Raw genomic sequence first — 20,917 nt, forward strand, 5'->3', positions numbered from 1 at the left:
CAGTCGGTTGAACAAATCCCAAATCATGTTATGTCATGTGACTGTAGTTGAAGGTATTGCGCAATACTGCTTGTCGGTGGCGTTGTATAACAACAGCAAATCTCGTAAGTTATTCATAGTGTGTCAGAATCACGCGAGCATGAGGTTGGGTCAGTCGAAGCACTGAGTCCGGTTGTTCCTGTTTAGAAATTAGAGTCTTTGGATCCACTGCTGCAAATACCAGTCCTGCAGTGCAAAGGTTGGTATTTTCACCACCTTAAGGTGTAAATTATGCAGTTTTAACATTCCATATTCTTGTTTGAATCATATTTATGCTAGCCTAGCAAAGAAGTAACAATGATCTACCAATACCATAAACGTTTCCGTAGGTTATTCTGGCCTAACAACGTAAAACTTACATTGTTACAGTACCTATTGAACTATTGACACCGAAATGTTGGCAAAAAGTACTTAGCCCTACTACTATTCAGTACTACATCTAGCTTAGCTTTAGTCTATGGTACTGCATTGTTATAGAGATGGGCGTAGCAAAGGACTTAGTTAAAGGAATTTGTACTACAAATTCCTTTGTAGTACAAATAATTGGGTAATTAACTTAAAGGACGCCACCAACGGAATCTCAAAGTCATGTTCATGTCTTTATTGAAGTAAACTGATTCACTGCAAACGAGAACAAATTAAAACAAAATAATAAAAATACAAGAAAAAGATACATTAAGACATACGTAAATACTGTCACAAACGGCCTTCCTAAGATCGATGGATACCATAATGGACCAGAATCCCTCACATTACCATTGTGACAAAATACAACGTTGCTTCAAGTAAAGCGATATATCCTCACATAAGGTAAAATACAACATAAGAAATTAACTAGAGTAAGGACAAGAGCTTATGAACGCTCCGGGAGGGGTTATGATCTTATACACATACACGCATACAAGCTAGGTAACGCACATAGCCTTTAGGCCTACAACAACAACAACAGTGCAATTCAACTTATCCTAAATGGTTAGCAGTGCAACCGTAAACGCAACTTAAATAACTTATTTATCTTAACTACATAAATGACAAATCGTACACCGTAATTCTTAACCGAAGTTTTTAAATGTTCCTGCATCTACAGGATAAAATGTATATGAACCAAAAAAAATAACTATAAACAGTTAGCTAAAACATCATGCTTTTGGCGTTAGTGTCGCCATATTGTTTTCTTAAGTAACGACGTTCAAAACCCATCGAGTGCCCTCCCCTATACCTTGAATCTACACTGCAACAGCATTGAAGACTCGCCCCAAACGGCATGCGGCCATCTGAAAAAGTTAACTATCGGTTGCTTGCAAGTGACGTTTTGTTTGTGTTGCTACAAAATGCAGACAGTAATGATACGTGATACCATGTTATCTTTAGCTGGACCTGAGATGTCCATCGCTGTATCGTTTGTACACTGTGCTGTGGGTATTGACCGCAGCTGTATGTACTGACTGTACATTAGTGTCTTATTACCGACGGTAGCAAACTGTGTGTGTATTTTCTGGGATCGATGGTGGTGTCTAACACTTCTGTTACACCTCATTCGAAACTAGGTCAGATAACCGACATCAGAAGTTTCTTTTTGTGCGAGTCTTCACACCCTTTAACTTTAAACCAAGGAAACAAGTTTTTATTTTTAACAAGTCCAATTCTCTCAAAAGGCAAAGATCTTCAAAGCTGCCTCAAGATAAAAGGGCCCCAAAAAAAAAATGATCTCCAGTTTTCCCAATTACTTTTCAATAATAAACAATTAAAAGTATTATATCCCAAATAGGAAAATGGAATCCAAATTTATGGTATCTATTTTGAAAAGGTTATCGTTATTTGCTATGAGAGGATTTTGTTGTTTCCCTATTCATGATGCATGGAAAGTTTGCCATGATTACTTCCTTTGATGACATTCAAAGTTGTCCAGATACATGCAATTGAATGAAATATGATATACTTTTCAATTGAACATACCAGTTCAAGTTTGCTATCAATGAATAAAATCCTCTTTTACTTTCATTCTATAATAGCGCTTCTCTACCAAGTATCATGGCGAAAACAGCATGTAAAGTGGTCGGCTTACTATTCTCTCTTTTATTACTTGCCATTGGAGTGGCGGTATTGCTTGCTTTTCCAGGAGTCTACCATTTATTAATCAAGCGGGTGAGTAATGTGCAAGTCATTCTTCTGTACACAGTGCTAAGTTTAATATATATAATAATACTAATTATGATAATAATCAGCAGTTATTTTTACGACGCTTAAGCGACCACAAATGTGGGAGAAACCCGCAAGGGCTTATGTCGGGTGGCTTCTTTAAAATCTTTTTAATTTGGAAAGTCATTTCAGATGGGAAAACGGTAGATTACTCTTGGATGAAAAACCCACCTTGCTATTGCTTGGCCGGAAATCAAACCTCCACGACTCATTGCTTTAAGTGCCACCGCCTTTATCCACTCAGCCACTCTCACCAAGTATAACTTCATGATTTGAAAGTAAAAAGTGGCTATCTAAAACAGAAGTTTATGGAGGAATTCCATTTCTAAGAATTCACATTGATAGGAACAGGAGGTATGCCGCACCCATGCCATAACATCCTACTAGACTTGGAGTATTCAACAACTAGTAAATTCCCCAAGGTAGTTTTGTCTTTCTTGACAGTAGGGTCATTCCGTGTCAAGTCACGTGTCATTCTGTGACAAGTCACAGATGGCTGTAACTCGGCCCTCTCCAAAACTAATTACCACCATCCTTATACATCATTAGAGCGCCATGTAATGAGCATACTGTGAAAATTTCAGTGGCATTGCTGCAAAATTGTCTGATTTATGACCGTTTGTAAATTTTGTATTTTCTTGGCAATAGGAGATTAATATGTTACTATTAATGCTGCAAAATACACCCGTTACTATAGTCAGCAGTCTATCTGTCAGTCAGTCAGTCAGTCAGTGTAATAGTGAGTTTATTTTCATATTTTCTGCATATTGTCTTTTACAAAATAGTAGGGTTTCTAAATATGCACAAAAACTGCTATAAATAATACATCTTTGCACTTGTTTATAGCAAGTCGCTCATTTCTCAGTGCGATAACCAGATAAATTATTCCCTCCCACATCAGTATCTCCCAGTTTAAGTTAACCTTGAACATCTATCCATGAACTAGTGAGAAGTCAAACTATGTTTACAGTAAATAGAATTTTTTTCAGTAGTGTCCTTGAACATGTTGGCTGTTTTTTATACAACAGATACAACCCAACTTGTATGTTTCTGTCAATTATCTGTCTTTCTCACCCTGTTTGGATATGGGGTCAAAGTTTTGTTGCAACACCTCATATGATGATGTGAGTCCACTCCAGACTGGAAGTTTACTGTTTACGGTACTTACAAAACGAAACCATGAGGAGGTGTTTGAATACATTAGATTCTCAAGTGTAAAAATGCAGCTATATTAAAAGCCAGTTTAGGATCATTTTATACATGTTAAAGATAAGAATAGAATGAAGAGTTTCCTAAAATATGGTGCAAATTTATATTGCTCAGATTATGATTTTCTTGAAATAAGGTTAAAATTGTCGCCAAAAATGACTGTTAGATTAACCGAAAAACTTGCCTGCAAAGAAGATTCTATGCATCGTGAATTGACTTCCCTGTGCAATAAGATAAGCTTCAATTTACCAAATCCTGCAATCGAGTTTAAGAATCACACCTTTTAGAAATTCCTTAATTTATAGAGCTTCGCTTTTAACTCAACATGGAGTTTAAAATTCTTTGTTCTAATCCTTTTTGAAGTATTTTAATATTCATACATCATTATATCTTTTATTTTAATTTTACATTGTCTCTGTTCTTATCACTTAAATTAATTATTTGTTTTTTTATATGTACATGATATGACTGATCCTATTTGTAAAGTTGATATAATTTATACTGGAATTAAAGGAATTGAAATTGAATCCAAATCGAGTACAAGCATCTCTGCGGAAAGTTTCAAGCAAGTATGAGCACCCAATGTTTGCTTTCTTTGATAATTGGTATGTTCACGAGTTCGAAAAAAAAAGGCATTCGTGTATAAACAAAGCAAGGACTCAATAAGTACATACGCCACGCCTCTAAAACGCGTTGTAAAACCAGGAAAATTTGACCCCCAAGATGACCCCTTTAGGAGCATCGTTCATGTTCGCACCTTACATCCTTTTTATCTGTTTGTCGCTAGATCACATGATATCCACATCTACAGATAGTTGTATTATAATTGCATTATTGCATCATCGTCTTAAATATGGAATGTCGATTATGAACGCCTCAAAGATATATCGATTTTAGTTAGACTCTCACGATCTAGTATGCATAGGACCTTTGGAACCTGAGTAAGATCACCCCCCAGTAAGGTACTGTACTTGCAGGGCACCTGCATAGGAGATTTTCAGCAGTGAGGGAGGGGGTGGGGGAGGTGGGGTGGGGCGTGATGATGGCCACTTAATTTCTACTACTTAAACACACAATTATTTTTTCTTTTCATTTCATTTGATATTGCCCCAGGATTACATTTTATGTCTCTAGATGATGAATAGGTTGCAGGGAATAATTTTGGTTTCAAATTTTGTATAGCAGATTGTGAAGGTTTTGAATTTTGCCTGAACATTATAAAATGATCTACGACCCATGTGAAAAAACTTGCTGCACAACTTCGCACACTTGTAGAGCAATTTGACCATTTTTCATAGTATTTTACGATGCAATACCAGAGAAATAATATCCCCTAAAATAAGTTCGCGCACTGAAAGCTTTCTAGATACCACCTAGCTTGCGGTGTAAGTTGTCTACGATTAATTTTGAACAGTCTCTGAATCCAGTGAAAAGCCTAGATATGTAAAGATTTTTTCATGTAATGAACCTAATGTAATACTTTAGCAGATGGAATTGTATGTGTTAAATAACAAATTTATACATGTGTGAAGGTAGCCTGTATTTAGACTGCATAGATGTCACTATGAACCTAGTTTATTTACATTTATACTTTGTAAGATTTTTTTTCTTTTTCTCTTCTACACAGAATGTTGTCCTTGCATACAAGAAAACAGGTTTTGATTCGTGGGTAAATCCCCCTTTTCCAATTTACTTCAAAGTCTGGATGTGGAATCTTACAAATGCTGACGATGTCCTGAAAGGCGCCAAGCCGAACGTGACCCAAGTCGGTCCTTACACATACAGGTATTGAGAACAATATAAACCAATAAAATAGTTCCAGTGGGAGATACTTTTGGATTGTCTAATTAAAAATATTTTTCACATTGCATTGGTTTGTCAATTTTTGACAAATTACTCCAGAATCTATCAGATAAGTGTAAGTACTGTATCCTCTGAGATATCTGCAAAACATGATAAAAAAGTAAAGAGTAATTAAAAGTACCTTTCGAATTCTGTGAAAATTTCCTTGTTAATACACTTCCTTCATTGCAACAATTAACAGTATTTCAGTTTGGACATTAGATCAAAGGTTCCATCAACATCAACATGAAACTAGCTCCATGGTTTCGCTGTGGTTTCGCATGCAAGCAACTGACCTATAGATACAGATGATTTCCCGACACAACTTCCTCTTGAGTGCTCTAAACCCATAAAGTGAGCTTTGTTGTGATGCAATTCAGTATCTTTATGAAGTTTGTCTGAGCATGGAGCTATTCGGTAATAGCTCCATGGTCTAAGTGAGAACATTTGGAAGCTTCTTGTCCATCAGGTGACTTGACAAAATTCAAAGAGGACTACGATCATCAATCTAAGAACCACATTTAGGAATCTTGGACAATCATCAAAAATCAGATAGCAAATACAATTTGAATTTGTTGATTTGAAATGCCCTGTGATGTGGGTTTCATTATGGACTTTTATGAATGTTTTTATGAAAAACGTTGATCAAAATCAACACCGAAACAGCTTTAAGACGTCATTACTGGAAGAATTAATTCATGCGTATTTACGCTAATCTTTACTGTAATGGTAATTGACAAACCTATTCATAAAACAAAAATATTGAAGAAATTTTTTTTATAGGTATTACTTTCACAAAAGAAACCATATATGCATTAAAACTATCCTACCCGGGAGAGGGTATCAAGCAGTGCATCAACCAGGAGCCTTAGAGTGAGGTGGCTGGCAATATGATTCTGACAGACCCTTCACGGAACCACTTACTACCGGTCGAATAATTTTAATCACTCCAAGCCTAACCATGCACAGCAGACTGGTAGGATGCGTCACACACCCCAAGAAGCCAAATTTAGTCACCATGTTTACATTCAGAACCATTTGAATAAAAACGTACTTCTTAGGGAACATGCAAATGACCTAATCAGATGGCAAAATATCCAGTAAATTAGAACATAATTATATGAAGATTATCAGAGAATGGCTCATTCTTAAAATAAAAAAAATCTTTTCCCATCCCTTTGTTTTTTATTTCTACTTCTTATTAGGGAAACGAAGAACAAAGAAAATGTGACTTTCCTTTCGTCGGATGAAGAAATCTCGTATACAACCCTTTCGCAGTATGAATTTGTCAGCGATATGTCTGTTGAGAATGCAAATCCCATGATTGATAAGATCACCAGCATCAACATCCCATACTTGGTGAGAAAAATCTGGGTTTTGTGCCAGTTGCTGTAGGTCGATAAGCGTTTGAACGTTGCAAATCCTTCACTACTTATTGGAATTGGTGGGAAACTGATATTAATGCACACTGGATGATACTCTCCCGAAACAGAGGGCGCTGTCATATCGAGTCTACGGTATCTAGTTCCGCGAAACCTTGACAAATGGCAGTCTAGGACAAAGTTCGGGTCATTGAATTCAGATATATCACATATTTTTTTTAATCTTTTTTTAATTACGAAGTGGGGTTACTCTGGTAGTTGAAGTTGATGTTTTACCTAACCTAGCCTTTTTCCTGTTTTGGGTATAAAAATTGAGGCTTGAGCCATTTATTGTCCTTGATTGCTGATGCTGGCTATTGGTGAGATGCGACAGTTTGCATGAGAAAAGGGGGGGGGGCTGGGGGGAACCGTCGCACGGATCTTTGAACAAGTAACTTGAGTGAATCTGGGTGAGATATGAAAACTGTTTATGAATAGCAGCTACTTTCTATATTGTTTCCCATATGTTATTTTCATAATTTTCAAACACTGTTTTCCCTTCGTTTTATGCACTTTTATAGACTGTTGTCAATATGGTGTCTTTTTGGGGAGATAAGGAAAAGTCTGAGGTAAAATTGGCAGCCCTATTTACCGGCTCTCATGTGTTTGAATCGCACACTGTGGATGAACTTCTCTGGGGTTATGAAGATCCTCTTCTCAAGTTGATTGCTTTACAGAAACCGGGACTTGTGCCTTCGACAGTCTTTGGACTCTTTGCCGGAGTGAGTGTCTTATTCTTTGTGACAAGAATTAGTTTCATGTTCTGCCCATCCACCACCAGTGGGTTTTGATTAAGTGGATGTTTTTCCTTTTTCCCTTTGATAAGAGCTATGTTGGTTGGCTGGTATATCACTGTCAAATATCGTTTGTTATATCATTGTCAAATATCGTTTGTTGGTTTAGTGTCCAAATATGGCGTTACTATTTCTAGGCAGTGTCACCAACATTAGAATAGGCTTGTATACATACAATGCCTGCACTCAATGCACCCATCTATAACATAAAAGAAACTGGCTCTTACAAACAGAATGATCAGTTTGGGGGGAGGGGGGGGGGGGAAGGATTGGGAGATGGGTTTTCAAACAGCAGCGGACATTATTCCCCATCTAAAAATGTTACTTCTAATCAGTATCGAAGACATCAGTTGAGCAGGGTAGGTGCTTAAATATTGTTTCCTTTCAAAGCGAGTTTAAATTCTTGGTCTCCAGAAAAATAATTCTGATGACGGAGTTTACGTTGTCGACTCTGGTAAAACTGATCCGTCTCGGACGAGCTCCATCAAGACATACAAAGGGAACAGTAGTTTGACCTTCTGGACCACAAATACCACAAACATGATCAATGGAACTGGTGAGTCACGAGATACTGTGAACTTTTGCTTGTTATTGTTCAAGTAAATGTGAAATGAAATGTGGATCCGGGGACTGAGAGGATTGTGTGAACAGCATTTGGTATTGGTGCAAATAACATGAATAAATGGATTTGGAAGGGCAGAGGTATAGTAAGGAGGTATAGTAAACCTCATTTTAGTATGATATAAGTGACATGAATAATTGGAATTGGACAGAGAGAGAAGGAAGTGGTAATTTAAACGTACATTGTATATAGTACAGTTACGTGATAAATTGGAGATGGACAGTGAGGTGTGGGGGGGGGGGTTGGGGTGGGGGTAGTATTCTCCAAGTATGTGAATGAATGGAGAGGTAGTGTGAACATCATTAAGTGTCGTAGAGTTAAGTGAATAAATGGAGGGGTAGTGTGAATGTCAGTTAGTATTCTCCAAGTATGAATGTGATGATTGGTATTGGTCTGTGAATTGTTGATGCAAAAATCATTTATTATTGTGCAAGTATAAATAAATGGGTGGAGACGAAAGGTGATGTGTAATGAATGGATAGTTTTATTGGATTTCTACCCAACTGGACACAAAATGGGAAATCCAACTATGAATGCATTTACTGTATAAGAATAGTTCTATCATGTTAATGTCGGAGAAATTAATAACCCCCATGCACACTGACTCCTTAACCCCAAGTCCCCTCCTTACCTCAAAAGTTTCAAATTGGAGCCACGATTGTTGTTTTTCTTTTCGTGATCAGATGGGACATATTACCACCCGTTCATCGACAAAAGTGAACCACTTTATGTGTTTTCATCAGATATATGCAGGTAAGAGCTTTCTGAAATATATGTCACTGTAGGCTACCCTTATATAGCAGCTTATATCATGTAGCATGTGCTATCCTACCAGTACAAAAGGCTTTGTAAGCAATACAGAAAGCTATGGAACCAGTTCAAGGTTATGTTACCATAGCAATTGTTATGTAACCAGCCCAATGGTTAAGGTACCAATTCAAAGGTTATAACCAGTACATAACAATGTACCAGTGCAAATGCTATATAACCCAGTACAAAAGCTGTATTACCATTACAAAACTGTGTGACCAGTACCAGAATTTTTACTTCTAAACTTGGATTTGTAAGAAAGCTGTTTTACTAGTTTGTTGTTTTGTGACATACTGACAAGGAAGAGACAAGTTTTACCCTGACATCACAAATCCCTGTGCTGCTAAGATAGAGATATTTATCACAACCCTGGCTTTTGCAGGAGCACCAGTTTTGTGACATGCCACGATCTAGGAAGGAGAAATTTTTTTTCACCTAACTCATTCCGAGGCCTGGTTAATGCCTTGACCTGATAGATATAACTTGCAAAGCCCTTAAACTAAACATATGCCAACTTCTTGACAAAATAGATTAGAACATTAATGTTCATAGTCTCTTATTTGTGGCTATGTTAATTGTAAACCAAGAATAGCTTTCATGTGCTGTCACCTAAGTCTATCCTACAGGTATTTTCCATCTGACACATTAAACTAGTAATTCATATTTTTCAGACCTATCCCAACACTTCTCCGTTACTTCCTGGTATTTGCCATTAATTCAGATCTACCCTCGATATTTTATTTACAAACAAAAGGCAAACTCTGACAAACAAAGACAAAGACAAACTCTGCCTTTGTTTAGTCTGTACGTTGGAAACTGAAACCAGTTTGCATTGTCTGTCAACTGCTGCTTTCATTAAAAATTAAAAGTGCAGCAGTACTGCCATGGAAATATGCTAGAAATGTCACAGTCACTCGTGTAGAGACTTTCAACAAACTTTTAACGGCCACCCAGCAAAGCACTCTCCCCTCACCGAGACAATTTTATATTCTACTTAAACACTTCCTCCGCCCATCCGGGTATAAGTTTGTATAGTCAGAACTTCAATGAAAGTCTCTTTCAAAAGTTTTAGTAAGTTCTTTAAGCTTTCTAAATTTTTGAGGGCAGAGGTTTATTGACATGATATTTTTGTAGTCTATTCCACAACTGGTATGCTGTAGTTGGTGATAGAATGCAGAACTACACTTAATCCTGGTTCATATACTCCACAGTGCATAATTGAGTGTACAATTTGTGTCTAGCAATTTTGAAGGCTCTAAACTTGGTCTCCTATAGAATACATATGTGTACAACTTGTATAGGAATTCCAATTACCAATTTGCATAGCATTTTGGGATGCGATACTGGAGAAATTATATCCTGCTTCAAAATATATATGTTGTAGGTGATAGATCTAGTGAACAGACCATATTTGGAAAAACATCATTCCATCCCATGTCATATTTTTACCGTATGTGATTTGTTGACATCTATCGTTCGCGGTATATATTGGAGCATTAGCCGACATTTTGATGTGCCGCCGATCTTTATCAATTTTGTCTTCTATCCTCTCTCCTTTTGCATTCAGATCCATCCAAGCCAGCTATGAGAAGCCCATTGATGTAGAAGGCCTCATTGCAGACCGCTTCGTCGGTACACCAGAGGACTTTCAAAATACAACTCTAAATCCGGCTAACCTTGGCTTCTGTACCCCAAATGCGTCTTATTGTCTCCCTGGGGGCCTTCTCAATGTCAGTAACTGTCATCAAGGTAAGTTTACCTCCTGATCAACAGCAGTCTATGGTTCAATGGTAAACATGTAGAAAATCATAAAACAATGGAAAGGAGTACAGAACTATATGGTCAGAGTAGGATTCGCACCACTGACCTCTGGCCACACCAATGACCTCTACACTGACCTCTACACCTCTACACTGACCTCTACACTGACCTCTACACCTCTACACTGACCTCTACTGTATGACTAGAGAAGGATTTGCACCACTGACCTCTGGCCACACCAATGACCTCTACACTGACCTCTACACCTCTACACTGACCTCTACACTGACCTCTACACCTCTACACTGACCTCTACTGTATGACTAGAGAAGGATTTGCACCACTGACCTCTGGGTTAAAAGCCCAGCACTCTACCAACTGAGCTACCTAGCCCTTAGTGGGTGGTGATCCCTATATAGCCATTTCCTTGTTTGGGTGGGGGGGGGGATGGATGCCAGGCAGAAGCCACAGTAGCTTGTATATGGCAGAACTAAGGATCACTCCTCACTTCCAAGAAGGGCCCTGTCTGCAATAGTTACGAGAAGAATCGCAGGTAGGATGACATTATCTTCTATTTCGGAAACTTTTACTAGGATTTACTCAGTTTAGCGGCTGTGATCGAAAATGCCTCAAGAGAGCTTTCCGATCGGTTGATCACCAGACGTGTGTAAACTTTGCCAAACGAACGGCCGGCAGCGTTTCGTTTCTGAATTGTGCTAGTCATGAGTGGTATTAACTTCATGTCAGTTCCAATGTGTCACATCAAGTGAAATTTAGGGAATGTGTGCAGGTATTTTGCCCAGACGTATCCGTCAGTGATTCCTCCAAGAAATTCTCAGTGATTTCAGAGACTGCAGCTTGTCAAGTTTGGCAGACCTAGAAAAGACAGATATCACAGTGCCCGCTGTTGATTCATGGTGGGCCGGAGATTCCCCATCGGTTGAACGTTAACTGAATTTTAGTAAACTACATTACATATACATTCATCAGAACTTTGGAAACAAATCACTGTGCGATAGGGAGGAACTTTATTGTCAGATTCCATAGGAAACCCTTTTCTACAAAGAAAAAAAATTGGCAACCCTTTTTATTGGTTGTGACCCATAGTTTGAGAAGTTTGGCCATAGTTTATTCTGTGGTGTACATTGGGAGGCTTAATTTGTCTGCTGCCATTAGTTTCTGACTTTCTCTACATCATTACCTTGTAAGTAAATTGGAAAAGTTCTTTAAACCTTTTGGCTTTAAAATTTCTAGTAGTTAAATAACCAAACCTTCTAGTTTCTGCTTTAATATTAAACGTTGAATACTTTTGTTTGGCTTGAAGCCTTTCAATGTCAAGTTTTTTAATGTGATACTATATCATGTACTCTTGTGTTATATACTTTCACATTGTTATCTGTAAGGTTTATATATGTCAATCAAGAAAATGTGCAAACAAAAAACAAACAAAAAAGGGGGGGGAAAGGGAAAGAGAAAGAGAAAGATCCCTTTCCCAACTTAAATCTAAGGATGCAGTTCAATTTCATTTGAAAAACGTTTGTCCTGTCAGAAACTTTTTCAGGATGATGTTACTCTCATGTACTAGAAGCAAATCAGACATTTACATGAAAATGAAACTGTCAAAGTAATGAGGATATTCGTTAAGTGAGGAGGAATAGTAGTACTTAATACTCCCAAAGTTTATAAAAGTTACTGCCCGATTCTCATTTGGGAACTAATGGAGGTGTGATCTAGGTAACAACCCCCACCCCCCCAAAAAAAAACAGGTCCATAGATTTGTTAGAATAGTTGTGGTCAGAACTCTATTCCGTCCTGCTTTTCACAGATGCACCAGTGGTGATGTCACTGCCTCATTTCCTCTTTGCCGAAGAGAAAGTTTTGGAGATGCTAGATGGCGATATTAACCCAATTAAGGAGAAACATCAGACCTCGTTTGACCTGGAACCAGTAAGTGAAATCTAACTGATCATAGTATAGAAGTCGATGGTATCGTTATACGCTGGAGGTAGTACTGCCAGCTGCATACAATCATGTGAAACTACATGAATATGACAAAAACATTCCATGATATCATAATGTTAACTCTAAATATGGTTCATGGAAGGTAACATTTGAGAGGTTAACCCCCCTGGTGACACAGTGAGTGGTCAGCAAGTTGGCTTACAGGAATGTAGATGGTAGAATTTATCCCGTAGCAGTGTTTCTGTCTTTCTGTTAGGAGAGGGGGTGGGGTGGGAGGGAGGGAGAGGGGTGTGGGGAGAGGGAGGGGAGAAACTCAAAACCTCTAAATGATATTACAAAGGTATTCCCTTCTTGGATATTGCAAGAAATGTTGCGTCCACTATATCTGTTTCGACCATGACAAAACTTTGTTTCTTTTCTGTGGAGGCCTATCCTGTCATTCATCATTCTTTGTTATTTCAACAGATTACAGGAGGTCCGTTACAAGTTTTCAAACGTTTACAGATCAACATTCATCAGAAAGCTTACAAGGACATGCCGTAAGTGAAAAGTTTCATTTTTATCATCTTCCTAAAGAATCTATACAGAAGTGGAACTCATTACTTGCAGTTTTGGGTGATTGACGTTGTCGTCAAAGGCATATGATTTGTTCAACTCAGGTGTCAGGCTTTTCCGACGAACACTTAGCCACTTTCGAGCTTGCTATGTCAGTGTGACATATTGTAGTTATTTTAGTAGCAGTTGGAAAACCCCCCCCCCCCCCCATGCCCTCCGAAGAGCAAAATGAAAATAAAGTTTCCATTCACATTGTAGACGTTTTTTGCAGTCTTTTTAAGATCTGTGATTGTTAACAGCATCGATATATCTGTTACTTTACATCAGCGATCTGCTTTCTTTATCTGAGAACTGGGAATTTAAACCAACAAATATTAGCAGTATGTCACCATACTTAAATGTCTCAGCTAAACATTTCTGTGAAGGGGATACAGATGGTTAACGTTGCATTAAACGCCTGAGTTTAAGTTTTTAACATCTAACCATGGTTCCTGTTTAAAGCAAAGCATTATTTAGAGAGACTCTTCAATTATTGAAACTTTATTATGAGAGAATTAAGAAATAATTGGTTAAAGTGGGATTTGAGCCATCGATGCCGGGATACACGCTCTTCATTCGACAAACTGAGCTATCCAACCATTAGTTTTAAAAATAAATTTAGCTATGAGGATAATTCCTGTTGATAATCACAGAACATATATGAATATCCATCATTCAATTGCTGGCTTCTTAAAGGAATTTTTTAGTGAAAAATGGGATCCAGTCCTTCCGGACATAATTTTTTTTTTTTTGTATCGTCCTGTAAAGCCTTGTTCTGTGATGAATTTTAGTTTCTGTGATAGAGTGCTTGAAATGTTGGCCCATCCTGCCAGAAAATTTGAATCTAACACTGACTTACGTCGAGACGTGACCTCAGTACGTCACATTTGTCAGATTCGATCAGTTCTCACTCTAATACACAGGAATGTGTACAGACTTAGCGTACGGCTGTGATTCAAGAAATCTCTCAAATTACAAATATCTCAACAGCATATGATGAAGAACTAGTTATGGAATTCTGGAAAAATGTTATAACTCTCAAAAAGATTGCTAACTTGCAAGCAATTTCACCTGGAAATTTCCATCTAAATCGCTATTTTATTTTCAGAAATTTGAACTTCCCTCGCTACAGTGTAGCTTGCAAAGTGCCGCGATGACATCACTATCGCTCATCGTTCTCCACTGTTCAAAATATATTAGATTAAGTTGGCGCAAGGTTCAAAAATTCACTTCTCCTGAATCATAGGATGAAAATTCCCTGAATTAGGACTTTGGTGATGAAAAAATTATGGAGTTTTTGTGCATATACCCAATAGACTGCCACTAAAAAATCCTTTAACCATCTTGTTTTGTCATTTTATTTTCAGCGCTTTCCAGAACTTACCAAATGCTTACCTCCCTATTCTGTGGCTTGAAGAGGTATGTCCCATCTTGCAGTTATTCTTCAGTTGCAATTCTATTGACCTTTGATCAACATTTGTTGGTGCTGATACATCCTACTTACACAGCATTTGTTGATGTTGATTATTGATATTTACCACAAACTCATTGGTGCTGATAATTCCTACTTACACAGCATTTGTTGATGTTGATTATTGATATTTACCACAAACTCATTGGTGCTGATAATTCCTACTTACACAGCATTTGTTTGTGTTGATAATTGATACTTGCACAACCGTATTGGTGCTGATACTTCCTACTTACACAGCATTTGTTGGTGTTGATTATTGATATTTACACAACCTCATTGGTGCTAATTCTTCCTACTCACACAGCATTTGTTGGTGTTGACAATTGGTACATGCTCAACCTCATTCGGTGCTAATTCTTACTAGTCACACAGCATTTGTTGGTGTTGATAATTGATACTTGCTCAACCTCATTGGTGTTAATTCTTCCTACTCACACAGCATTTGTTGGTGTTGATAATTGGTACTTGCTCAACCTCATTGGTGTTAATTCTTCCTAGTCACACAGCATTTGTTGGTGTTGATAATTGGTACATGCACAACCTCATTGGTGCTAATTCTTCCTAGTCACACAGCATTTGTTGATGTTGATTATTGATTCTTGCACAAGCTCATTGGTGTTGATACATCCTACATACACAGCATTTGTTGATGTTGATTATTGATACTTGCTCAACCTCATTGGTGCTGATACTTCCTACTCACACAGCATTTGTTGGTGTAGATAATTGATACTTGCTCAACCTCATTGGTGTTAATTCTTCCTACTCACACAGCATTTGTTGGTGTTGATACTTGCTTTGTTGGTACTGGTAATTACTGACTGCACTACATTTATTTATTTTTTTACTTATTAACAAATCTTGTCTGGATGACATCATATCTGTTTTCAAAGTTCCAAACTTTCATATCGTTGGAGTGTGCATATTTTTTTGTAAAGTATGTTGGTGTGCAAGGCTCTGATGATCACCTTGAACAGGATTTACAGAGAGTCATAAAAGTGAAAGTAGAACTTCTTTCACAGTTGTATTCGCTGCTCACATGAAGGTTTTGCATATCAAACTCTAAAGTTACTCGTGAGTAATTCCACTCATCCACATCGTGTTGTTGTTTTTCCCCCTATAGTCCTCTGTGGTTACTCCCGAGTACGCTAAGCAACTGGAGTGGATGACGTTAAAGATATGGGTAGTCGTTCACATCAGTCAGTGGTTATTCATTGGTCTTGGTATCCTCTTATCTATCATCATGGTGTCATGCCTCCTCTCTGGAACGAGAAATTCTTCGGACCTTGCAAGACCAGTCAATGTAAGTGTTGAAAGACGGAAACCTCCATCTATTGTCTGTTTTTGTTTACAAAGAATGTAACATAGGTATTTTTATCAATGTTAACCATTCAACGTTGCGAGGGAAATGTCTCTCGCTCAGCAACTCATTTTAAGGGTGCAGTCTTTCCAAATACAAGATTGAGAAAGAACATATTCTGATAATATTTGAAATATGTTAAAAATCAGTTTGTAAACCAGTATCAAATTTCACTGACACTGTCATCCAACTTGGAACGTTGAGAAGACACTAATCCTACACCACTAATCCTACTTTTGTCTTTAATCTTACCATATATCCTCGAAAATGAATTGTTATAGATGTGAGTGCCGAATAAAGGTTAAAGTTACTTAAAAAGTTACTATTTTTGTCCTCGTTCATGCTGCTCATGCCACACTTTTTGATTCCCATGTTTTCCATATGGTGTTAGTCCAATGTTGAGGATATGAAATTCTACGTCATGTTTCATAATGTTACTTCAATATATATTTTTGTTTTCTAGTGGTTTTGTCTGATTTATGTCTTTTGAACATACCTCCTATCAAACTCTTGTTTTCCAGTTTTTATAAATCAAATATTGTTCTTGTACATTTCTCCACAGGCACCATCTGAGAACTCTCCACTTCTTGGAAACAAGGCTTGATCAAGTCGAAGGTTGCTAAGGTAATTTGCAGTGAAAACTCATGGCTCTAGAGACTTTGAGATCAACGGCAAAGGATTGTCAGTATCAGCCTTTTTTGAGAGTACCGATCGTGCTTTCGTCATCATCTAAAATTTATTTCATTCTGTAGTCTGTTATTAAATTCCAACACATTTGTCTTCAGTCTTCAGCCAATCTTTGATTGAAAATTATTAAGATAATCATAAGGCTTTAAATCCAAAGGAAGGAAGTAGATGGTTTCTAAGTCTTTTTATGTAAATATGAGATCATTTTGCCTGACTTTTTGGAAATAGATGTGTCTTTCTTTAGCATGCTTGATGAACCTTACATCAACTTTGGGTCAGAATTGCTTTAGATGCTGCTGATATTGGCAAAATTTCCAAACGATTCGGTTCCTTTAAAATCAGCAAATCAAACCTTTCCACGAAATGAGGCAGAATTACTCAAGAATTCCAAGGTGATTTTGCATGCTATTTTAGAAAATGTTATACTTTTAAGAATAGAAAGTATTCAGTCATACGGTTTAATTGTTGCTAGAAATTAGCAGTTAAAGAAAAAGGAATTTCTGCTCCAATTTGCTGGCATAATAATATGATACTTAATATCTTATAGATATGCAATAAGCTGTGTTGGTGCTTACATTATGTGATCATAAGTTCAGTAAAGGCGAACAGTAAATATTGGTAGCACACTTCCAATAATATAATTAATTATCTTTGCTTCACCGTCATCAAAACTACAAGCAACTTCCATTTTCTAAGACTAAAAAAGAAAAAAAGAAGAACAAACATATGGATGACCCAAACGGGGACAAACCAAGTCATTTCTCACAGTCTTGTGCTTTGTGCTAGTTTTCTTCGTCAAACTTGGATGTTGTTTTCAGTATTCAGTATTTCATTATTTAGCAATGCTAAATTAATATCTTGTACACATATTTGACTACCTAGCTTTGATTCATTCTTTTGTAATTGCAGTAAAAATATGAACCCCTCCCCCTTCTCCCCCCTCCCCTCCAAAAGGGACATATTAAGAGATGATTATGGTAACCAAAAAGTCTTTTCCTTATCTTGAAAAGTGGAATCTCTATGGGCATTTCTAATACTACCACATTCAATATTAACAGCGGACATTTATTTAAAAGAGAACGTCTTACTTCACATTTTGGATGTATCTTTAGTCCCTTAAGCATTAATTACAGACCAAGAACAATTTTATATCATGTGGTTGGGTTTCACCACAAATACGTAATCATATTCCATCCCCCTTCCCACACCTTCTCCCACAACTCACCAAAACTGTTCTTACTTCAAATAAAATTCATGATAGTCAGTACTAGAGTGACTGGAAAAAAGTTGTTGTGATTACTTTACATAATTTCTAAAATGATTGATTTTGGAGAAAAATGCTTTAGAAATGTTCATTTTGTATTTTGTATAAACTTCACTTTTTTTTTTAAATTTGAAAAAACTATTACTAGTTATAGCAGACAAATGATGTTGAGGTAAGCTTACGTTTATGTGTTAAGCCAACGAAATAAGGAGCATAAATATTACTGACTTTCTCTTCTTTTCCCTTACCTTATGGCAAATTTGTGGAGTTACATTTACTATGTAGAGTTATTTTGCTTTAAATTTCATTCTTTTCTTGTAATAGTTAAGTTCATTTGGTATTTAGTTAGGCATAGTGTCTCCAAAGTCTCTCTGATCTATAGAGATTGTTTAAACAACATCAAAAACATCAAACATAAGAGACTTAGCCAAAGCCTAGGGGGTGGGGGGGGTGAATTAGTTCAGCAGTAGAGACTGCTCCAAGCCTTTGATAGTTTTTCATTTTATTTTAACACTAGAGACTGGTTTAAACATGTGATTGTATTTTTCGATGTAACCTTTGATAGTTTTTCTTTGAAATTCTTTAAAGTTTTGACTTGTTGGGATAATTTTTTTACATTTGGCAACAAAGCAATGCTTTGTAAAATCCTGGTATATTCTTTTTTTGTTTTGTTTTTTGAAGAGTGTTATTTAGCCATCCTTTGAGGATGAGAGGTGTAAATGTGTTCAGAGTCTGATACGGGCAGTAGCGACTGGCCAAACAATAGAGACTATAAAAGCAATAGAGACTAAAACAATAGAGAACTTCAAACAATAGGGACTAAAAACAATAGAGAACTTAAAAAAATAGAGACTAAAATTAATAGAGAACTTCAACCAATAAAGACTGTAAAAACAATAGAGAACTTCAAATATAAGAGACTGTCCCAAAAAATTAGACAATAGTTTTTATTTAACAGTAGAGACTACTGCAAGCTATTGACATTTTTTTGTGCTATATTTTAACATTAAAGACTGCTCTAAGCATGTGATAGAATTTCTTTTATGTAACCCTTGTTAATTTTCTTTGAAACCAAAGATCCTAATACCTACTGCCATAAGTTATCTGTTTGTGAAATATACCAATTTTCTTGTTTATTATTTGAGAAAGGTTCCTTTTCTAGAATAAGAGGTTTAATCAACCTTTGAGGGTTTTGAATAAGGAGCAGAAGGAAGGTTTGGGTGACAAATAATCTTGTTTATTTCTCACTGTTAGATGATTGATGTTTCCTTTTTTTTTGGCAGGCAAGAGCTTTATCAAATATCCGCAATTTCTTTTCTACCTACGGGGCAAAACTATTATCCTAACATACTGTAGCATACGCAAACTGTAGCCTATATCGCATATTTTGCAAATTTCCGTGATTTTTTTTTACCCCAGGCTCATACCTGTTTTGGTCTGACCCTCACATGGGATACATGAAGCTGAAATTTGTTAGGCTGAGGCTTTCTTTCTCTCATTTCTTTTATTTTCTCGACTCCTTAGAGAGTGTAAACATGCAGTATCAGACATTTATCTGCTATGGCAGAATATCTTTTGCCTCACTTTGAAGTTTTCATTCAAATCTAGGCTTACCTTTTTTATTCTTTCTTGCATTTCTTTTCTGCTTTTGCTGGATAAATCTCTGATATCTGGAGTAAGATGCTTGTTCAGCTCTTGTGGTATCATAAATAAAGATTATAAGGTTACCGATTCAAGAGTATCGGCAATTAGACCGGAAATTTAATGCTATCACAAAATGACATTATGATAATTGTTTCGAGAATAAACTGATGTGTAAACCTATGCATTTTCTTTTTATATTTTACCCCCAAAAAATTGTTATAAATTGATTATTTGTAAACTAAGTTTTTTTTAGTATATTAATCACAGAAATGGTCACCATACAATCAAGAGTTTCATTTGTTACATTGTTAGCCACAATCGGAATGTCAGACCCTCTAACATTTTTCTATTTATCTTTTTATTACATTTTGTTTTCTTTTTTTAACACAAAATTGGCAAATTATCTGTGATGGAGGGGCCTTTAGAGTGGGTTTTGTTTGATCGGAAAGTTTTTCAAAGCCCCCTCCAGCTCCTGCTAGGACTGTAAAGTAGCATGTGGATGACAATTGTGGTTTATGTGTTATTGTGATGTGTGGTGCTTTCTTTATTAAGCAATACGACTGTTAAATTGTAACACAGTGCCTACCTCACAGTTAATACTACTCCCCTTATGTAATCTTTTGGGTTATTATATTGTATTATCTCATTTCAATCTTTACTATTTACAAGATTTTTATGAAGTCATAATAAAGATGCCAAATCAACCTTTGTTGTGGTAGTTGTGTTTACATTTTTTTGGGTATTTGACAAAGTGATTTTTTTAGTAGTTGCTTAAGCCACATGGGTATCACCAGTTTAAGGGTATTTTACCCCTATCCGATTCCCAAGCTGAAATACAGTCTGAAAAAATTGAAAGATATGTGAATATCGATAAGGGGGAAAGGTTGCATGAGGCGTGGAGTATACACCAGTTTCATTCAACTAACACAATGCAAGCTATGATTGCTTTATGTATGCAGAAATGAGCCATATGAAGTGAAAAATTATGCCACATTCCAAAGAAGTAGTATACACCCCAATGACAACTCTCCAATGGAGACCGTTGCTCTCTCCCTAAAAGTAAAACAATTTCACTTTTTTTTCTACCACTGTGTACAGCGGTTATATTCTCTGATGTAATAATCTTAGATGTGCTGACCCTCCCCACCCCTCTTCAGTCCTTCAAGGTAGTTCCCTGTATCACCCCCAATCAACAGCATCATTGATAAGCCATGTTTGATAAAACATTTAACATT

At 36.7% G+C, this 20,917-nt stretch overlaps 1 protein-coding gene across 1 annotated transcript; it reads left to right on the forward strand.

Moving 5' to 3' along the window:
• Positions 1 to 88: 88 nt before the first annotated feature.
• Positions 89 to 20,386, forward strand: LOC139979678 (lysosome membrane protein 2-like). Its single transcript, XM_071990700.1, has 13 exons — positions 89 to 238; positions 2,052 to 2,184; positions 5,075 to 5,232; positions 6,495 to 6,648; positions 7,232 to 7,432; positions 7,919 to 8,060; positions 8,810 to 8,879; positions 10,504 to 10,685; positions 12,523 to 12,644; positions 13,125 to 13,198; positions 14,621 to 14,672; positions 15,851 to 16,030; positions 16,650 to 20,386. Exons 2-13 carry the CDS (start codon positions 2,071 to 2,073, stop codon positions 16,689 to 16,691), a joined length of 1,491 nt encoding a protein of 496 aa, XP_071846801.1. The 5' UTR covers positions 89 to 238; positions 2,052 to 2,070; the 3' UTR covers positions 16,692 to 20,386.
• The last annotated feature ends 531 nt before the right edge of the window (positions 20,387 to 20,917 follow it).

This window comes from Apostichopus japonicus, chromosome 14, assembly GCF_037975245.1.
Source record: "Apostichopus japonicus isolate 1M-3 chromosome 14, ASM3797524v1, whole genome shotgun sequence".
NCBI lineage: Eukaryota > Metazoa > Echinodermata > Holothuroidea > Aspidochirotida > Stichopodidae > Apostichopus > Apostichopus japonicus.